The 20,276-nt window shown below is 38.4% G+C and overlaps 1 protein-coding gene across 1 annotated transcript; it reads left to right on the top strand.

The window, feature by feature from the left end:
* The first annotated feature begins 35 nt into the window (after positions 1-35).
* On the top strand, positions 36-14,851 carry LOC113430374 (vomeronasal type-2 receptor 26-like). The gene is made up of 6 exons (XM_087954165.1): positions 36-306; positions 2,904-3,195; positions 4,570-5,364; positions 8,994-9,206; positions 12,097-12,223; positions 13,942-14,851. Exons 1-6 carry the CDS (start codon positions 89-91, stop codon positions 14,844-14,846), a joined length of 2,550 nt encoding a protein of 849 aa, XP_087810291.1. The 5' UTR covers positions 36-88; the 3' UTR covers positions 14,847-14,851.
* The last annotated feature ends 5,425 nt before the right edge of the window (positions 14,852-20,276 follow it).

The following is a 20,276-nucleotide window of genomic DNA, read 5'->3' as shown; positions in this document are numbered from 1 at the left end:
TGGAAAACCACTGGCTGTTGTGAGAAGGCTTTTAATTCTTCAACTCTTGTTTTGAAGCAGGAAGGGAATTGATTCAGCCCCATGAATTATGAACCTCTTACTTCTGCTTCTGATGCTACTGTTGTCCCAGCCAATCTCTGGGAAGCTTAGAATGAAATGTCCACTGACTTTGAAACACCAGGATGGAGAAAAACCATGGAGCTATTACAGACCAGGAGACCATCTCATTAGTATAGTCATCACTGCAACAAAAATATCTCATATAATGTTCCCTTTCAATGCAGCTCCTTCTAGTCAGTCTCACTCGTAAGTTATTCAGCATAATGGAGTTGCATTCCCTCCATTTATAATTCTAACAGCTCATTTTTCCCCTTCTTATTCCACTTATTCCAGATTGATATGGCAGCACCTCTCCTGTCTAATTTCCTGAATCTTTTTGATTTCCATGCTTTCTTTGTCTTATTTTGAGGAAGAGATAGAAACCCAATGATGGAGCAGAAAATGAGTATGAAACAAGTCCACATTATTTTCCTCTCCCTGTTCAATCTTGAAGTCATAGCTTGAATACTGACTTTTGTTTAAATTAGTGATTATTGTAGTTTTCCCCTGCCCAGCTCATTTCAAATATAACTACTCATTGATATTTAATTCCAGATCTTTATAGAAATACAGGATGATTTATTTTTATAATTGGTTTCTGGGTCACTTTTGAAACATCCTCTTCCTTTTAGGGTGGTTCTACTTTAATTATTCAATTATTTTGAACCCTAGTTACTGGGCAGATGAAAATTAGCACTGCCACAAAGAATAGTGTATTTGCGATTCTTAATCCATGTGGAGGACTGTATCAATTCCACCTTCCCAACATTCATTAAAATTGAATGGAGATGGGTGAGTATTTTTTGTCTCTGGGTTTGGAATCAATATTGGTTTAAGACTCTGTAGGCTTCAAAAGACAAAGTGGATTAGATTGAAAACAATATGTTGTCGGTTCTTTTGATGATGATAATAACATGACCATTTTTACAGGAGTTCATTTACCGCACATGCAAAAGTGCACGCTTCAAAAGACAAAGTGGATTAGACTGAAAAGTAGTACAGGTGAAACTCGAAAAATTAAGAATATCGTGCAAAAGTTCATTTATTTTAGTAATGCAACTTAAAAGGTGAAACTAATATATGAGATAGACTCATTACATGCAAAGCAAGATAGTTAAAGCCATGATTTGTTATAATTGTGATGATTATGGCTTACAGCTCATGAAAACCCCAAATCCACAATCTCAGAAAATTAGAATATTGTGAAAAGGTTCAATATTCCAGGCTCAAAGTGTCCCACTCTAATCAGCTAATTAAGCCATAACACCCGCAAAGGGTTCCTGAGCCTTTAAATGGTCTCTCAGTCTAGTTCAGTAGGAATCACAATCATGGGAAAGACTGCTGACCTGACAGTTGTTCAGAAAACCATCATTGACACCCTCCATAAGGAGGGAAAGCCTCAAAAGGTAATTGCAAAAGAAGTTGGATGTTCCCAAAGTGCTGTATCAAAGCACATTAATAGAAAGTTATGTGGAAGGGAAAAGTGTGGAAGAAAAAGGTGCACAAGCAGCAGGGATGACCACAGCCTGGAGAGGATTGTCAGGAAAAGGTCCTTCAAAAGTGTTGGGGACTTTCACAAGGAGTGGACTGAGGCTGGAGTCAGTGCATCAAGAGCCACCACACACAGATGGATCCTGGACATGGGCTTCAGATGTTGTATTCCTCTTGTCAAGCCACTCCTGAACAACAAACAACATCAGAAGTATCTTACCTGGGCTAAAGAAAAAAAGAACTGGTCTGTTGCTCAGTGGTCCAAAGTCCTCTTTTCTGATGAGAGCAACTTTTGCATCTCATTTGGAAACCAAGGACCCAGAGTCTGGAGGAAGAATGGAGAGGCACACACTGCAAGATGCTTGAAGTCCAGTGTAAAGTTTCCACAGTCTGTGTTGATTTGGGGAGCCATGTCATCTGCTGGTGTTGGTCCACTGTGCTTCATTAAGTCCAGGTTCAACGTAGCCATCTACCAGGAGATTTTGGAGCACTTCATGCTTCCTTCCGCAGATGAGCTTTATGAGAATGCTGACTTCATTTTCCAGCGGGACTTGGCACCTGCCCACACTGCCAAAAGCACCAAAACCTGGTTCAATGACCGTGGAATTACTGTGCTTGATTGGCCAGCAAACTTGCCTGACCTGAACCCCATAGAGAATCTATGGGGCACTGCCAAGAGAAAGGTGAGAGACAAGAGACCGAACAATGCAGAAGAGCTGAAGGCTGCTATTGTAACATCCTGGTCTTCCATAACACCTCAGCAGTGCCACAGGCTGATAGCTTCCATGCCATGCCCCATTGAGACAGTAATTGCTGCAAAAGGGGCCCAAACCAAGTACTGATTACATATGCATGCTTATACTTTTCAGAGGTCTGATATTGTTCTATGTACAATCCTTGTTTTATTGATTGCATGTAATATTCTAATTTTCTAAGATTGTGGATTTGGGGTTTTCATGAGCTTGCCATATTCATCACAATTATGACAAATCACAGCTTGAATTTCTTGCTTTGCATGTAATGAGTCTATTTCATATATGAGTTTCACCTTTTAAGTTGCATTACTGAAATAAATGAACTTTTGCACGATATTCTAATTTTTTGAGTTTGTTGTTGGTTCTCTTGATGATGATAATAACGTGATCATATTTACAGCAGTTTGTTCATTTTTAGAAGGGTTTATCTACTGCTCACTGAAAAATACTATGCTTCATTTTGATTAGTCAAACAATTATATATCAAAAATATAAAATATATTTTGCTATTCATGATGATGGTAATGGTAATGATAAAAATGAATGTTTTTTTTACAGTAGAATATCTTCTGATCAGTCTAAAATCCTACGCTTTATTTTCGCTATTCAAGTGGTCAATAAGAATTCTCAGCTCCTGCAAAATCTCACACTTGGCTACAACATCCATGACAACTATTTGAGCACTATTGGCACTTCAGATTCCTTGCTGTACATGCTCTCCACTGGAGAAGCCAATGTTCCCAACTATAGCTGTGGAAGGAAGGACAATCTTTTGGCTCTTATTGATGGAGCTGACAGGGACATCTCCATCCAGATGTCAACATTAGCAGACCCTTACAAAGTCCCACAGGTTTGTGTGTGCTCTATCTAGTAGGCCAGAACACTGGGCCACATCTAACAAAATGAAATTCAATGTAGAGAAAAGTGAAGTCCTACACTTAGGCAAGAAAAACCAAAAGTACCCATATAGACTGAAACCACGCTTAATAGCAGTAACTGTGAGAGGGATCTTGGAGTCTTAGTGGACAACCAGCTAAATATGAGCCAGCAGTGTGCAGCAGCGGCCAAAAAAGCCAATGCAATCCTAAGTTGCATTAACGGAGGGATCCAATCAAGATCAAGTGAGGTACTAATACCATTCTCTAAAGCCTTAGTAAGACCACACCTAGAATACTGCATCCAGTTTTGGTCACCACACTATAAAAAAGATGTTGAGACTCTAGAAAGAGTGGAGAGAAGAGCAACCAGGATGATTAGGGGACTGGAGACTAAAACATATGAAGAATGGTTACAGGAACTAGACATGGTTAGTCTAGTGAAGGGAAGGACCAAGGGAGACAGGATAGCAGTGTTCCAACATTTGAGGGGCTGCTACAGAGAGGAAGGAGTCAAGCTATTTTCTAATCTAAAACACCTGTAGGCCAGACAAGGAATAATGGATGGAAACTGAACAAGGAGAGATTCAACCTGGAAATAAGGAGAAACTTTCTGATAGTGAGAACAACCAACCAATGGAACAGAAGTTGCCCTCGGAAGTTGTGGGAGAGCCATCACTTGAGACTTTCAAGAAGAGATTGGACTGCCATTGTCAGAAATGGTGTAGGTCTCCTGCTTGGGTGGGTGGTTGGACTAGATGACCTAGAAGGTCCCTTCCAACTCTGATTATCTGTTATCTATGGTAAAAAGAGTGAATTGGTAGGATGCAATAAATTCAACCATATCCACTCTATGGAATTCAAGAGTTGCTTTCCTCCATGGCCAGTGTAGGTATATTGTCTAGTGATGGGATGGACACTGAGGATGGGGAAAGCAACAAAGCAGCCCTATCATCTCATGGCACCATCCCCATTGCTTTGGGGGCTTCTGCTGCACACTTATGAAGGTCTGTTTCGAAATCAAAATCCTTAAATTGAAACAACATATAACTTCTGTGGACAGAATTTAAAACTTAACATAAAATATGGCTCTTTATTTGAACAAAACAATTCAGTCGAATCTGCAAATGTGGGTCTGTGATAAGGAAATATGATTTGCATTCTTTATTCTGATTTTTTATTACTTGTTTCTTTTATTGTATTTTTTAAATCTGGTCTTGCTAATATTCTGTCTGTAATACTAGCTAATCAAGAATACAATATCCTAATATGTTCATGATAAAAAAAGTTGGATTTATTTAAAAGTTAATAACGGACCTTAAATATGGCATTCTTCGTTGCTTTTTCAGATCAGTTATCGAGTTGTTTCAGAGGCTCTGAGTGATAAAAGTCAATTCCTATTTTTTTACCGGATGCTACCCAAAGAAGGGATCCAGTACCCAGGAATTGTCCAACTCCTTCTCCATTTCAGATGGACCTTGATTGGTCTCTTTGCTTCAGACACAGTGAAGGGAGAAAATTTCATGAGGACTTTTACTCCTATGCTTGTCAGGAATGGAATTTGTATTGTTATATCACAACAATTCTCAACTACTGGAAAAACAGAATCCTTCAGGGAAGCCATTTCTAAGTGGAGACAAGTCAACATCTTTGTTCACTTCATAGAATATTTTTCCATTTCGGACAGACTTCTTCTTTTCCATTCAACACTTACAAGTTTGCCAGAACCCATTGAAGGGAAAGTCTGGATAAATGCAGGCTTTGGGGAATTGCAAATAAGAAGACACACATTTCTCAAATATGTCCATAGTGTTTGGACATATGGTTTTCAGTTGAAAAAAAGGCCAAATAACAGTTCCTTCGAACCAGATCTCTTTGTGCAACCACAGTTTGGAGATCAATCTTTTCTCTGTTCTTTTTCAGAAGACATCATTTCTGTCAAAGACCGGAGAAGATGCACTCAGAAATCTCCACTGAAGACCAAAGTGGAAAGAAATTGGATCTGGTACCGATATAACCACCATATTTATACTTTAATTAATACTCTGGCCCATACCTTGAATGCTGCATATTCCTCCATATCCAAGAGGAGAAAGAAAGAGAGAGAAGAGAGACTGGGGACTCAAAGGCTGCAGCCATGGCAGGTATGGGGTCCTGACCAGTGGTGGGATTCAGCCAGTTTGCGCCACTTCAGGAGAACCAGTTGTTAACTTTCTGAACAGTTTGGCAAACTGGCTGTTGAAAGAAATAATTAGGGCAGAGAACCAGTTGTTAAATTACTTGAATCCCACCACTGGTCCTGACAAAAATCCATCAAACTTACTTTCTTTGGATATGGAATACAAAGGAGAAAAGGCCAACAAGTTTGGTCCATCTAATCACTTGTGGATAATGTTTTAAAGAGCGGGTACCATGACATGTATATTTTGATGGAAAACAGTGTTAATTTTATAAAATACCTATGCATTTTTTAAAAAACCTATCTTTATGAATTTGTTATTAGCATTTTAGAATTGTATGTTCATAAGTTTGAAGGAGACTGTCATGCCCCTGTTGGAGTCTGAATCTGAGGAGGAAGACGAACATCTGACAGGGAGTGGGAGTGTGGCTCCATTGGCTGTGGAGGAGGCTGGGGAAGGGCAAAGTCCGGCTGGGCAGAGCAGGGAAGAGGTAGAACAAGGGAGAGGGAGTTCAGAGGAAGACCCAGGCCCACCCCCTCTTCATCCTAGGGCACGCAAGGAGGAACGGAGAAGGGAGCAACGTTGGTTGTGTGGCTTACAGGGGAGGAAAGGGCCCTGATTCCCTTCATTAGCCATAGCTGGGAAGACAGTTGATAAGAAAGGCAGGCTGCATGTTGCAGGCTGCTTGGAGCAAACTTTATCTTGTGTTGTCGTGGCTTATCTCTGTTCTTGGCGGCTTCCCAACCGTGTGAGTTTTGCCGTGCCTTCAAGTCTGACATTCTTGCTCCTGCCCTGCCAAACGAATTACTTCAGTTTGGCTTGTTTGGACTTTAAGTTACCGTTTGTGTTGACCATGTTTTGGACTTAATTTTCTGCAGTCAAAGGCTGTTCCTGGGAGAGTTTTTCTCCAGCCAGAAGGTAACCTGGACATTGGGGGCAAAGTTGGAGATAATAAAGGGACTCCTATTTATTATTTGACTGTGTTGCCTTTGTGCCACGCCCTGGGTCATCACAGAGACCACGAAACTATCTAGCATAACCCCTCCTGTCTGCAGTTAAAGCTTCTCTAAGTGATGGCTGCTGGGTCTTTGCATTAAAACAATCAGTGAAGGGGAAACTGAATTTCTCTGGTCTTTGTTCATTCTGAGCCTTTGCTTTCCAGACTTCGTCTTTGCAGATTCCAGCTATCTGCTGATATTCTACCTTACTCTTTACTCTTGTCACTCTTTTCCATTTTTTTGTATCTGTCCTTTTTGTCTTTCAATTTGTCAGAGAGATCTTTGTGCAGCGATGCTGGTTTCTTCTTGGATTTCTTATTTTTCTTTTTCAGTATTGTGCTGGACTGGGCTTTTATGATCATATTTTCCAGAGTTTCCCAAGCTTCTTGAGTTGTTTTCCTCTTTAGGGTTTTCATCCTAAGGAATCTTTCCCAAGTTCTCTCTGAGTTTATTAAAATCAGCTGTTTTAAAATCTGGGACTCTGGTATCATTATGTAATATTGCTTGTGTTTGTGTTATGTTGAATTCTAGTATCACATGGTCACTTTTACCCAAGGTTCCTGCAGTTTCAACTCTCTCTATCACTTCTTCTATGTTTGCAAGAATTAAGTCCAGTGTGGCTGTCCCTCTAGTTTCACCCTCTACCTTTTGGACAACAAAGTTTTCAGCTAGTTTGATTAGGAACTTATTTGATTTTTCACTTGATGCAGAATTAGTTTTCCAATTGATATCAGGATAATTGAAGTCCCCCATTACTATTGTTGTGTGTTTCCTGCATATGTTTGTTAGTTGGTTGGCAAAAAGGACATCTATTTTTTTCTGCTTGATTGGGTGGCCTGTAGTATATGCCTACGGCAATGTCATTCTTTTTTTCTATTATATTGACCCATAGGAAGTTTTTTTCTTTGGTTTTGTTCATTTCTGTAGCAGTATTGTGGTCCTTTACATACAGTGCAACTCCATCTCCTCTTTTATGGGATCAGGGTTGGGTTTTTTTTTAAGAGTTTGTATCCTTCTATCACTATGTTCCAGTCAAGAGTTTCATCCCATCAAGTTTCTGTAATTCCAACTATATCATATTGTATTAATCATGTATTAATAATTCAAATTCATCCTGTTTGTTCCCCAAACTTTGTGCATTTGCATCTAGACATTTGAGATCTTTATGTCTGATTCTGAGGATGCTTCCTTTGTCTCCTATTTGATGTTTGAGTTTGTCTTCCTTCCCATCCCTCCTTACCTCATTATTTGACTTGCTTTCTAGGGGGGTTTGCTTCTGTTCTGAAGCACATCATTAATGACATCAATAACCAATTATTTATATGATTATTAGGTAAAGGTAAAGGTTCCTCTTGCACATACGTGCTCATCTCCATTACAAAGCCAAAGAGCCAGCACTATTCAAAGACGTTTCCATAGTCATGTGGCCGATAACATGATTATTATCCAACCATTAAAATGCTACTAATTTATTATAATCAGTGAACTGTACACACACACACACACACACACACACACACACACACACAAATGTCTATATTAAAGCTGCCTTACTTTGTTAAGTCCTAGTTGCTAAAAATCAGATATTTTTCTTGTGGCTTTCATTTGTGCATTTATCTATATAAGAAAATCATAAATATTTTTCTTGAAGCTTAGTATCTTTTAGTAAGTTCAAACTACTTTTTTCTATGAGTTGATATAAAGATTTTACCCAAAATCATGAATTGTCAACTGTACTTTTCTCTATCACAGAAAATATAGACTAGATGATCAATGACTAATTGCTATTTAAAACTAGCAAGTTTTATGAGGAACATTGAACAATTATTGAGTACAAAGACAATTTTTATCCACATACCACCCAGCTGTCACATAACTAGATTATTAATCATATCAAACAATTGCTTTACTAAAATCTAGTTATATCACCAGAATTTCATAATTATTTAGGAAGTGTAATAATACGTGAAAATGACTTTTCAGACAATGAGAAGAGCTTCTGCCTGGGGTTCAAATAAGAGAGGGAAACCCATAGCTGTGTAGTATGAGAGAAAGAATGATAAAGAATTCTCCTAAATTTTCAGGCTGAAAAAATGTTGGTAGTTGGTACATCCTGTTTACACTTTCAGAATTGTTAAATTCTGTTAATGCAACATCACAATAAAGTAGAATGAGCTCATCTGGCTATGTTTTGTATCTGATTTACCCGGGACAACATTAGCCAGGCAACTTTCTTCCTGACAAATCCATGCTTTATGATAATTACCCTGTTGCTTTCAAGGGCTTTATGAATAAACTTTGCATTTGTTTGTTTGCTCAATTTATTTGTGATCCAGTCTAGAATGCTCCCTGTACTTTCCCAATTTCATCAATTATTTATTTTATCCGTATTTATATGATTGACAAATTTTGCTGGACCTTTCTTTTTCCCTTTTGAGGACAGTGATAACACTTGTTCTCCAAACTCAGGATATTTGCAAGTCTGACAGAAAGTAGCAGAAAAACTCAAATCTGAAAAAAAAAAAAAAAAAAACCAATGTGGGATAGAAAAACCAAGGTTTTTGCTTTTATCATTCCTGGATATTTCTGTTCTAGTTCCATCCATTTCTGAAGAAGAATGAGTTTTGCAATCTTTCCCACATGAAACTGTACTTGGACCAAAATGGTGATGTGGCAGCAGATCTGAACATCATAAGCTTGATAGTTCTCTCCAGGAAGGATCCCATTAGAGAGCAACTGGGGAGTTTTGAAAGACAGAGACTTACTATCGATCAAGATGCTCTTTTACAGCTAAAGTTGCTCAATAAGGTGGGTGAAACATTGGTATCTTTTCTCTGTTTTCCAAAGCCTTGCAATACTTTTCAAGTGGTTAAGCCTATTCACTAATACAGTGAGGATTGAATGTGGGAAATAGAACCCTTATAAAGGTAAAGTTTCCCCTCGCACATACGTGCTAGTTGTTTCTGGCTCTAGGAGGCGGTGCTCATCTCCATTACAAAGCCGAAGAGCCAGCGCTGTCCAAAGACGTCTCCGTGGTTATGTGACCAGCGATGACTAAATGCTGAAGGCGCACGGAATGCTGTTACCTTCCCACCAAAGTGGTCCCTATTTTCCTACTTGCATTTTTACATGCTATCGTACTGCTAGATTGGCAGAAGCTGGGACAAGTAATGGGACCTCATTCTGATACGCAGGGCTAGGGATTCAAACCGCTGAACTGTCGACCTTCTGAACAAGCTCAACAAGCTCAGCGTCTTAGCCACTGAACCACCACGTCCCCCAAACCCTTATAGTTTTTGTAAATGGCTTGGGATACTTCAGTACAATTGGCAAGTGAAGTGAAAGAGGCAAGGATAACTGTAATCAAGACTGGACTTGCTTCTTGTTGACACCATTGGGAAATATGCTTTGGAATTCAGGTTTAGTTTGTCATGGCTGGGCAAGTTTACATTCTTAAATAGACCATACTGGTCAGAATTTTCCATACTTGTCTTTCATGCCTTGGGGATAGAAGAACAGGCCTTCTGCTCCTAGGGAGAAGGTCCAAGGCTTTCCATTCACAAGAAATCATAATGACTGTTCTGATGTTCCCTGTCTCAGAAAACTGAAGCACTGAAACAAGGATTGACCCAAAGAAAAGCCCTTCCTCATATTGGAAGAAATGAGGGACAATTTTGGGAAATTTTTTTTACTTAGATTTGGTCTTTAGTTTATCATTTCATATGGAACAGGAGTCTCCAACCTTGGCCACTTTCAGACTTGTGGACTTCAACTCCCAAAATTCTGGGAGTTGAAGTCCACAGGCCTTAAAGTAGCCATGGTTGGAGACCCCTGATATGGAATATCCTTGAATGCTATTGTCTTGATTGTCAGCTACCTTAAGTCTCCCTGGGAAAAAGGAGACTCCATATTTAACCAATAATAAATGTAGCACTGTCTTTTCACGCTAATGAAAAGTGTTGGTGTTGGCTAATTGTGGTTGTTCAACAGAAAAAATATTTTTTTCACCTAGGTTGACCTTAGAAACATCTCTTTTTATCACAGGGTTCATATTCAAGTGATACAGCAAAAAATGCCCAACTTACCTTTTTGGGGGGTCATATTCTCATGACTTTCCTCCATTTCATCTCATTCTAGTTTGAGAAACTGGACAGTTAGTTTTAATCTTAGTTCACCCAGCGTGGTGGCCATATAAAATTAGCAAATAAACATACAAATAAACAAAGAACAGATGCATTAAGGGTGACAGCCCAAATTTGTAATGAAGTTTTCCTTTATTGAAGGTGGCTCTGGACCACTTTCAAATGGGGATGGCCTTGCAATGATACATGTACTCCAGAAGAAACCTTTCCAGATCCAACTGGTCACAGGTTTCTTCATCACAGTTTTATTCAATTTTAATAAATCTAGTAAAATAAAAAAAATCCTAAACATTTTAGAATAAATTACATTCTAAACTTTAACATGAATACAGCATCTCACTTGAAATTCATGGGTAAATGAAGAAAGGAGGAGTGCACGGTAATACAACCATGTGGAGGACCATTAATTGTCCCTTCATGCTTAAATCTTTTCTCAATTGTTTTGGTCCCAAATTTATTAACTAGAAATATCCTGTATTGCAATGAGATATTCTAGAAGCAAAAGGAAGAATCTTTTTACGTATCTGATATCAACACAGTTGACAAAGTCCAGAAATATTTCACAAGAAGAGTTCTCCACCCCTCTACTTGTTGCAGAATACCTTATGCCACCAGACTTGAAATTCTAGGCCTAGAAAACCTAGAACTATGCCACCTTCAGTCTGATCTAAGTAAAGTATATAAAATTAAACATTGTAATGTCCTACCTGTCAATGAATACTTCAGCTTCAACCATAACAATACAAGAGCAAACAATAGATACAAAATCAAGGTAAACCGCACCAAACTTGATTGCAGGAAATACGAATTCAGCAACAGAGTGGTCAATGTCTGGAATACTCTACCTGACTCTGTGGTTTTTTCCCCAAACCCCAAAACTTTAACCTTAGACTGTCTACTATTGACCTCACCCCTTTCCTAAGAGGTCTGTAGGGGGTGTGCATAAGCACACCAACGTGCCAACCATCCCTATTGTTTCTTTTATTTTTCTTATATGTATCCATTTAATGTATTCATAACTATCTTCATACTTATACCTGTTATCTTATAATCGCTTGACTAAATAAACAAACAAACAAACAAACAAAATGAAGAATCTGTCAATAGTTGTATCCAGAGGTGTTCAGCAAGTTTGGACTGGTTCTGGTGTAATGGTAGCGGAAATTTTGGCCAGTTCAGAGAACTGGCAAATAGCACCTCTGGCTGGCCCCACCCATCCACCCCTGCTCTTTCCAGTCCTTTATTCCATTGATTTTTTTAGCTCAGCTGATTCGCATGGAAGAGCAGATTGCTGCACCTCAGCTGAGCTAAAAAACAGCTTGGGTGATCTTTGAGTGCTGCACGCGAGAAGCACGTGGAGCCCACCGAACTGGTTGCATGCAATTTGGAATCCCACCACTGGTTGTATCCCCTGCAACATTGAGTTACTTAAAAAATTCTTATTTACCTAAGTGAAGTCCAGCAACTACTTGACTAATGTTCATGTCTACCTCCATTTTTTCATTAAGGGTTAGTTGTAACATATTTTGTTTGGCATTCCTTGTTTTCCTGCTTAGTCTCTGCCTCAGTCCAAATGTGTGGAAACTTGTCATCCTGGATTTTTCAAGCAGGCTCGGGAAGGTGAGCCAGTTTGCTGCTATGATTGTGTTCCTTGTCCAGAGGGTACCATCTCCACTCAGGAAGGTGGGTGTTACTAGCGAAAAGGGTACTGGATACATCCAGAGCATTTTGATCAATGTGCATTTTAAAAGAGATATCTAAGGTTAACAATTTTGTGGTTCTCAATTTTCAAAGTGCCCAATTTCTTCCATAATGGGAGGAATAAGAATTTTTTTTTTTTTGAGGGATGAGCTAGGAAGAGATAGAAGAACATGGTGGATTATGCATGGTTACTTTTGCCATAGGAAATTTTTCTTTTCTTGCCAGTTTGGAGCTGTCCTCCCATGTTCACTGTTCTTAGGAACATCTTCATTCTTTCAAATTGAGAAGTGGTTTCAGATCAATGGCATTTGCTCACCCAAACCCAGTTTATATTACAGGCCAAAAGATATATGAATCAATCAATTCATCAATCAGTCAATCTTTATTAAGGTCATGTAACCACATAAGTAGAAAGATCTAATTCAGATAACTCTGGAGGGAGAGTTCAAGGGACGAGGAAAATACACACAGAAGACTTGTCATAAAAGATGTGGAAGAAGGGACATAAATTACATTTATCATTATTAGGGGTAAAATTTGCCTGTTTTATTTTTAGTGCTGTAATTTTCCATATTATGGTTTAAGAGGTAAAACCCAAATATTGTTTATAGCCCAGTTGAACATTCCCAGATTTAGCATAACTACCATCATGGTTTCCTTGGTTGGATTGTTACTGTGACTTACCTTGCATATTGTATATAAATTAATGAATAAATTAATCAATCAGTCTTTATTTAGATCATGGAACCACATAAACAGAAAGAAGTAATTCAGGGGACCATGGAGGGAGAGGGTTTGGGTTCAAGGGACAAGAGAAACACACACACAAAACTCGCCATAAAAGACATGGAACAGTTTTGTGTGAAAGAAGGAATGTAAATTAAATTTACCATTATTAGGGGTAAAATTTGCCTTTTTATTTTTCATGCTTTAAATTTCCATATTATGGATCAAGAGATAAAACACAAATATTGTTTATAGCCCAGTTCAACATTCCCAGATTCAGCATTGCCACCATCATGGTTTCCTTGGTTGGATTGTTCCTGAATCTCTTCTTATCGTTCCAATTTTCTTGCTTATTAAATAATGAAATACAAATAGTTACAACAGCAACAAAAAAGAGATATAGTTGTGGTTCTAATAGGGACTATTAACTATTGGTATTAAAAGGAAACCAATTTTACAGAAATCAGGGAGAAAAGAGAACCAACTAAACAATTGTATTTATTTCATATGATGTAACAGAATACAGCATTATTACATAAAATTAGCAGAAACAGCATATAAAATGAGTATCAAAATATAAAACACCAGAATAGTAAATTATTTTTAAAATGCATAATAGGAATGATGGGTACAATTATGAATAACATTAAAGTATGTATGAGCAGTTACTAAAGTAGCTAACCCTATCACCGGATATCTGGATCATTTAACCATTGGACAGCAATGCCCTTGAAATGATGTATTTTAAGCAGGGATACAGAGAATATTTTGAGCGGGCATTCCCTTGAAACATGATATAAAGTTCATGGGATGATCCCAAAGTCACAGTTAGTATTGTCAACCTGCCCCTATTGGATTTTTTTTTTCAATATTGGCACCTGCCATGGTTGGTCAATATCATCTGACATCCAAAGAAGATCTTTCTTGAAAGGTGAAAAGAGATATAAAAGAAATATTACTTTCTGTTTTCTCAGATACTGAAAAATGCACCAAGTGCCCAGATGATCAATATCCTACCCAGAACAGAGTCCAATGTATACAGAAAAGAATAACCTTCCTGTCCTATGAAGAACATCTGGGCATCATTCTGATCTCCTTTGCCCTACTCTTGTTCCTAACCACAGGATTCATTTTATTCATATTCATTAAATACCTAGAAACTCCCATCGTCAAAGCCAACAACCGCAACCTCTCCTACATCCTCCTGGTCTCCCTCTTGCTTTGCTTCTTGTCCTCCTTCTTCTTCATTGGAAAGCCAAGGACAGCCATTTGTCTTCTCCGACAAATGGTGTTCAGCATTGTATTCTCAATAGCTGTGTCATCTGTGTTGGCCAAAACGATCACAGTGGTGCTGGCATTCTTAGCCTCAAAACCAGGGAACAAAGTGAGAAAATGGTTGGGGAAGAGCTTGGCCAACTCCATCATCCTTTCTGGTTCTGCTGGACAAATTTTCATCTGTTCCATCTGGCTAGGAGTTTCTCCTCCATTCCCTGAATCTGACCTGCACTCCCAGCCTGGAGAGATCATCCTGCAATGCAATGAAGGCTCTGTCACCATGTTTTATGTTGTCCTTGGCTATATGTGTTTCCTAGCTGCCATTTGCTTTACTGTAGCTTTCCTGGCCAGGAATCTACCTGGGGCCTTCAATGAAGCCAAGCTGATTACCTTTAGCATGCTGGTCTTCTGCAGTGTTTGGGTCTCCTTCCTGCCCACCTACCTGAGCACCAAAGGAAAGTCCATGGTGATTGTTCAGGTGTTCTCCATCTTGGCTTCCAGTGCCGGACTGCTGGGTTGCATCTTCTTTCCAAAGTGCTACATTATTATCCTGAGACCAGATCTAAACACTAAGGAACATCTAATGATAAAAGTAGAGAAATGACTGCGAAATTGTTTCTTAGGGTCATAACATTTAATTTTTTCTTTGCAATTATTGGTGTTTTGTATTCTTCCTTTGAATCAATGTGACAATTAAGGTTATTTAAAACTGAAGGAAATAAACATATGAAGAGTATAACATTAATCAAATTAAATTCCAACATAATCATCAATTAGTAAAATAAATCAATTAATAATTGAAATTGTCATACACCCAGAAATGAACAAGCTCAGACTCTAAACTCTAAATCTGTTTGAACACAGTCACTTTCCCCCTCTATGACTTTTTCTTGAAAGTAAGTATGCAGGGGAGCTGGGTGTTAAGAGCATGAAGATTACCCTCACTTGCAACACTCTGGATATTTCTGGAGGTTTTGGGTGACATCACAGATCTTATGGGACCTCAGAGTTCCATGACTCTGTGTTGAGTCATAACCATCCTAACATCCTTTCTGGACATGTCCATGGCCTGCTACAAAACAGCACCCAGAAGGCTTAACACCTTCTGTGAAGACTTGATCCACATAATGAAATGGAAAACAGCCATGAATCTTATCCAAACAGCCATATGATACTCTTGTCCCCAAATGGGGAAGATTTCAGCATTCTGCTATGTGAATGGAAAAAATAATCCAAGACAGAAAATGGCAGTTGGAAGAAATATCCTTCTGGGTTCAGTTGCAAATGGGGGAAAAAAGACACTGGAAACATGGTGACTGCTTGGAAAGATGGTTTAATGGTGGACAGGATCACATCCCTTGGAGCTCTTGGCGAAGAAAAAGGGAAAAATGCTGAGGGTCCCTGGGTTTTATACCTTCTCTGGGGCATAGGAAGAGTATCCTGATTGGTTGCTGTCAGAGGTCATAGCTAGCTTTTTAGGTTGTCTGTCTGCTAAGTTTGGTTGCAGCTTAGTAGGTGGTGCAATGAAGGGCAATTAAATGGCTCTGCCTGAAGGAGGTAGATGTTTGTTATGTAGAATAGACTGGCCCAGGCCTTAATGGCCCATTCACAAAGGTGGGGGGAGGGGTTGAGTTTCTGCCTCTCTGAGTTTCTACTTCTCTTTTAGGGGAAATATTCTGCCCTTTTAAGTATAGGCTAAAATAGTTCATTTTCCTAGGAGAGGGGTGGGTTTTAACTTCCAACATGGCAGCAGGGCATCCCTGAGTCTTCACTGTCTAGGGAGCTGCAGGATGTGTGTGTGTGTGTGTGTGTGTGTGTGTGTGTGTGTGTGTGTCTATCTATCCAGACACATATCTATCTATCTACACACACACACACACACACACACACACACTAAAGCTTTTCAGTGCATTCAGGTGTTTTATGGAAGACATCTCTTCCATCTGTTTTTTTTTAATCAGTTCCAAGATCAATTCAAAATGTCTTGAGATTTGAGATTGTTGAAAGGCTGGAAAATGCCTTTCTTCTGAGGGTTCGGTTTTCCTGCTGGGAGATCTCCAGTGCAAGGACACAGGCAACTGCTTGGAAGCTGGTTCTTTTTATTTTTCAGGAAGGCGAGAGATAGCAAGATGTCTGCGTTCCTGGGGCTAGCTGGCATTGTATAATAAACCCCTGATTTTTATACTTTTTCTCCTTTTGTGTGTGAGTGCTTGTGTTTGTATTTCTTAATGTTTTAAATCCTGTCAGGGGTTGTCTTCATTTCCGCCGGAGGGTAAACTCCGTGGGGTGCAGAAGGCAAACTTTGCAGGGTGGTTTGATTGGATTATCAGTTTCCTAATGTTTTCTTGTGGCAATCTCCTGTCTGTCTCCTTTGCAATATATTTTGTGTCTTTTGTCTGTTTGTTTAGCTGATTTGGCATGACCTGTTGTTTGTAAGGGATTTCCTTTTCTTGTTTCCCTAGCTTTCTTAATCACTTGGCTTTTGTCTAGGGGCTTCTTTCAATACCTTTTATTAAATCTCTTTTCCTATGCAAGTTTGTTTTATGGCTGGCCTGATGTTCCCTTTGGGCTTTTCCTGCTTGGGTGTCACCACTGTCCTCATGAAGTTCCCTTTCCACAAGATAAAGTGGCCAAATAATCCAAAGAGGCTTCATTAATTGGCAGGACCATGGATTCAATTGATACAGGATCTTTTGCCTGAAATCTGAAATTTTTAAATTGTAGGCCAGTATTTCTGCCAAACCAAGTGTGATGGGGGAGGGGGGGAAGTTTCCAGCTTTTCCAAAGCTCAGGTCATTTCTGAGGCAGGTGCCTCATCATCATGGCAACCCAGCAGCAGCCAATCAAAGAGGAGGGGAGACACAATGGTTGCCTGGAAACTCAGCCACCAATCAGCCTCATAGAGAAGCGGTTGAATAAAGAAAGATGGGGGAGGGAAAGGGGAGGGTATCAAATAAGGATAAAATTAAAAGGTTTTTATTGATGATAAAGTGACAAAAACTCCCAGAAATGCAGACAGAGGGGAGGCTAAGGTCCTAAAAGAGCCCCCTCCTGCAAAAATGGCTGCCATGAAGAGATTCTCCCCAAATATGGAGCCTTTAGGGCAGGGGTGGGTTTCTACCAGTTTGCACCAGTTCTATAGATTTTCGCTCGTGTGCAGTAAAAAAAAAAAACTGTTTTGTTTAAAAAAAAACAGTTTTTTTTTTACTTTGGAGCGGCGGATGGGGGCGGGGGCCAGGGCAGTGAAGGAAGGGGCAGGCGGGGGAGAATGAGGAAAGGATTTTCGTGCATGCACAGTAAAAAAAAGTTTATTTATTTCTTTAGTATCTGTTTTGTTTTTATGATTAATAAAAAACAAAAACAGATAGTAAAAAAAAATACAGAAATAAAAAAAGCAACTTACCAAAAGGGAGACAGGCAACTTCTTGTTACATTGATGTTATACATTGCATGTTTCTGCTTAAATCAATATATAGCAACATCAATGTAACAAGATGTTGCATGCATACATAAATGGATTTTTTTTTAAATAAAACTGTTTTATTTTTTTAAAACATAAACAAAACAAACATAAACATAAACCATCTTCAGTGACATAGTGTGTTGGTTGGTACAAATCACTTGTGCACAACCTCTGCAGTCTTTCCCTTCCAATTTGCATTAATCCTTATATCATAAATCCACTATATATATTTATATTATTACTATTATTAATTACTTACTAGACTACTAATATATCATTTTATGCAAGCAAATCACCATTTCTACTTAATCTACTTTATAATGTTCATTTCATCATCACCAATCTATTCTATAACAATATATCCTTACTTTACCTTACCTCTGTAATTCTATTATACTTATAAAGTATTATAAAATATTTCATAAATGAAAAAGCAAAGCAGAAACAAATATCAATAAGTACAGCAGTGTAACAGAAAAATTATTTAAATTTCTTTGTATGACTTATTTCTAATTTTGTTAATTATATCAACATGTTTATAATTATCAACCTTCTATATTTCATACATAGCAATGATTATTCTCTGCCTAATTTCTACCTCTTATCTCTATCCATTTCTGCACATTGTAATTTTTAATAATTTCATTTTCATCTATGGGGATCTCTTCATTTTTCCACTATTGCGCAAACAATTCTAGCCGCTGTTAACATGCATAATATTAAATATGTATTGTACTCCCTTTATGTGGGTACCAACAAAATATTTCTAGTTTTAAAATTTAAATCTATATGTTGCTTTACCATTTTTGCTAACGGACACTATATCCTCTTGAATAGCTCCACTAGCAGTGCCCAATACTGAATTCATATATTCCAGTTTTTAAACTGAGGAATAAATTTCAGAAAAAGAATTCAGTATTGCTCTGTGAATGTGCCTATCAATTCCATTTGTAATCTAACTTCTTAGATGATTTTGTACTATTATTATTTTTGTACTATATATATCTGCATAAGGCTGTAAAAAGCTTCAGTATATCTTTAAGCTGCATTCTAAAAAGGTTAAGCGACTTCCGGTTTTGCCAGGCTTCGGTGGTGGCGGGGTTTCGCGATCTCGCGATCCCTGTTGCGCTAGCCGTCTTGGTGCCTCCGATCCCGGACGGGTCTGGAGGATAAGGCTGCCCGTAGAGGCAGCCAAAGATAGGGGACCGGACAGGGGTTTGGGGTTTCACAGACCCCCTCCCCACCCGGCATAACCCCTTTTCTCAAGGCGGTGGAGCGGCGGTCAGTAATGGCCGCCACAAAGAAACCGGCAGCTGGACAAGATTGTGCTGGAGGAAGAAGGAGAAAGTTTTGAAGCAAAAGTTTTTGGCTGAACTGGGACTATAAGATACATTTAATATCCTGAAAATCCTGATTTTTTGAAAGATACTTTGTTTCCAGAAGAGATTTATAAGCGGCGAGTGAAAGTGCTGAAAAGAAAGTTTACTCTCCTTCCATATGGAATTAACAAATGGACATTGAAAAGCCTGCTATTTTATAGAAGGTAAAAATTTATACGCTTTTTGTTACAAGTGGGAAGGAGAGGACAAAAGAAAAATTTATATTAAGATTTTGTTGGAGGAGATGCCTGGAAGATTTTGAGATTGGAAGTTAATCGCAATAAGACTTTAAAATACAGATTGGTTGTTTTTTCCCCTTTCCAATTGATATTACCCCAGGAAGAAAAAGTGTGAAGGGAAGAACTTTGTGCTCTGTTTGGATTGTTTGATGACTTTGGGATTTTGGGGAATTGTTCTAAGCTTTGAATTATCTTGGTTGTTCTAAGAAGAAGAAGAAGAGAAAAAAAGAAAGAAGAAAAGGTTTATAATGGTTGATGAACTGAGAGAGGAATATGGTAAAATAAAGAAAGAAGGTAAAGACGCTGTGAGAGAAATTTTTCGCTTTTTAGAAATGGTGCTTGCTACTTATCAGCAAACACAACAATTGATGGAGGAGGAGGAGGAGGAGGAGGAGGAGGAGGAGGAGGAGGAGGAGGAGGAGGAGGAGGAGGAAGAAGAAGAAGAAGAAGAAGAAGAAGAAGAAGAAGAAGAAGAAGAAGAAGAAGAAGAAGAAGAAGAAGAAGAAGCCATCTTTAACGAATTTACAAAATTGATTAAGAAAGGAAGGAGAAAGAGAGGAAGGAAAAAGGACATAAGACTTAAAAAACATCCAAGAAGAGAAAAATAAGATGCAAAATCAATACAATGTTAGAAAGCAAAAAGAAAAGAAATACAACAGAGAGGGGAAGCTAAGGGGGTAAAAAAGACCAGATGGGATAAGATAGGAAGGAATAAGGGGGGAGCCACAAGGTATGAAACAAGATGTGAAAAAGAAATTTTTTTTAGGGATAAAGGGTAATGTATAACTTTGTTTCAAAAGGATTCTGCAAGGTACATAAGATAGTATTGTAGTATTTGTATTAGAAATAGAAAATTAGAATTTTATAAGATTTAAGTAAAGATTAAAACATTAAAGGTTTAATAATGATAGATTTTAAGATTTAATAAAATATTAAAAGGAATGTTTAAAATA

This window comes from Notechis scutatus, chromosome 2 (genome assembly GCF_049901735.1).
Source record: "Notechis scutatus isolate UNSWTSFEM ecotype Mainland chromosome 2, rNotScu1.2, whole genome shotgun sequence".
Lineage (NCBI taxonomy): Eukaryota > Metazoa > Chordata > Lepidosauria > Squamata > Elapidae > Notechis > Notechis scutatus.
The sequence above is the reverse complement of the archived record's forward strand: the minus strand, read 5'-3'. Positions and strand labels throughout refer to the sequence as shown.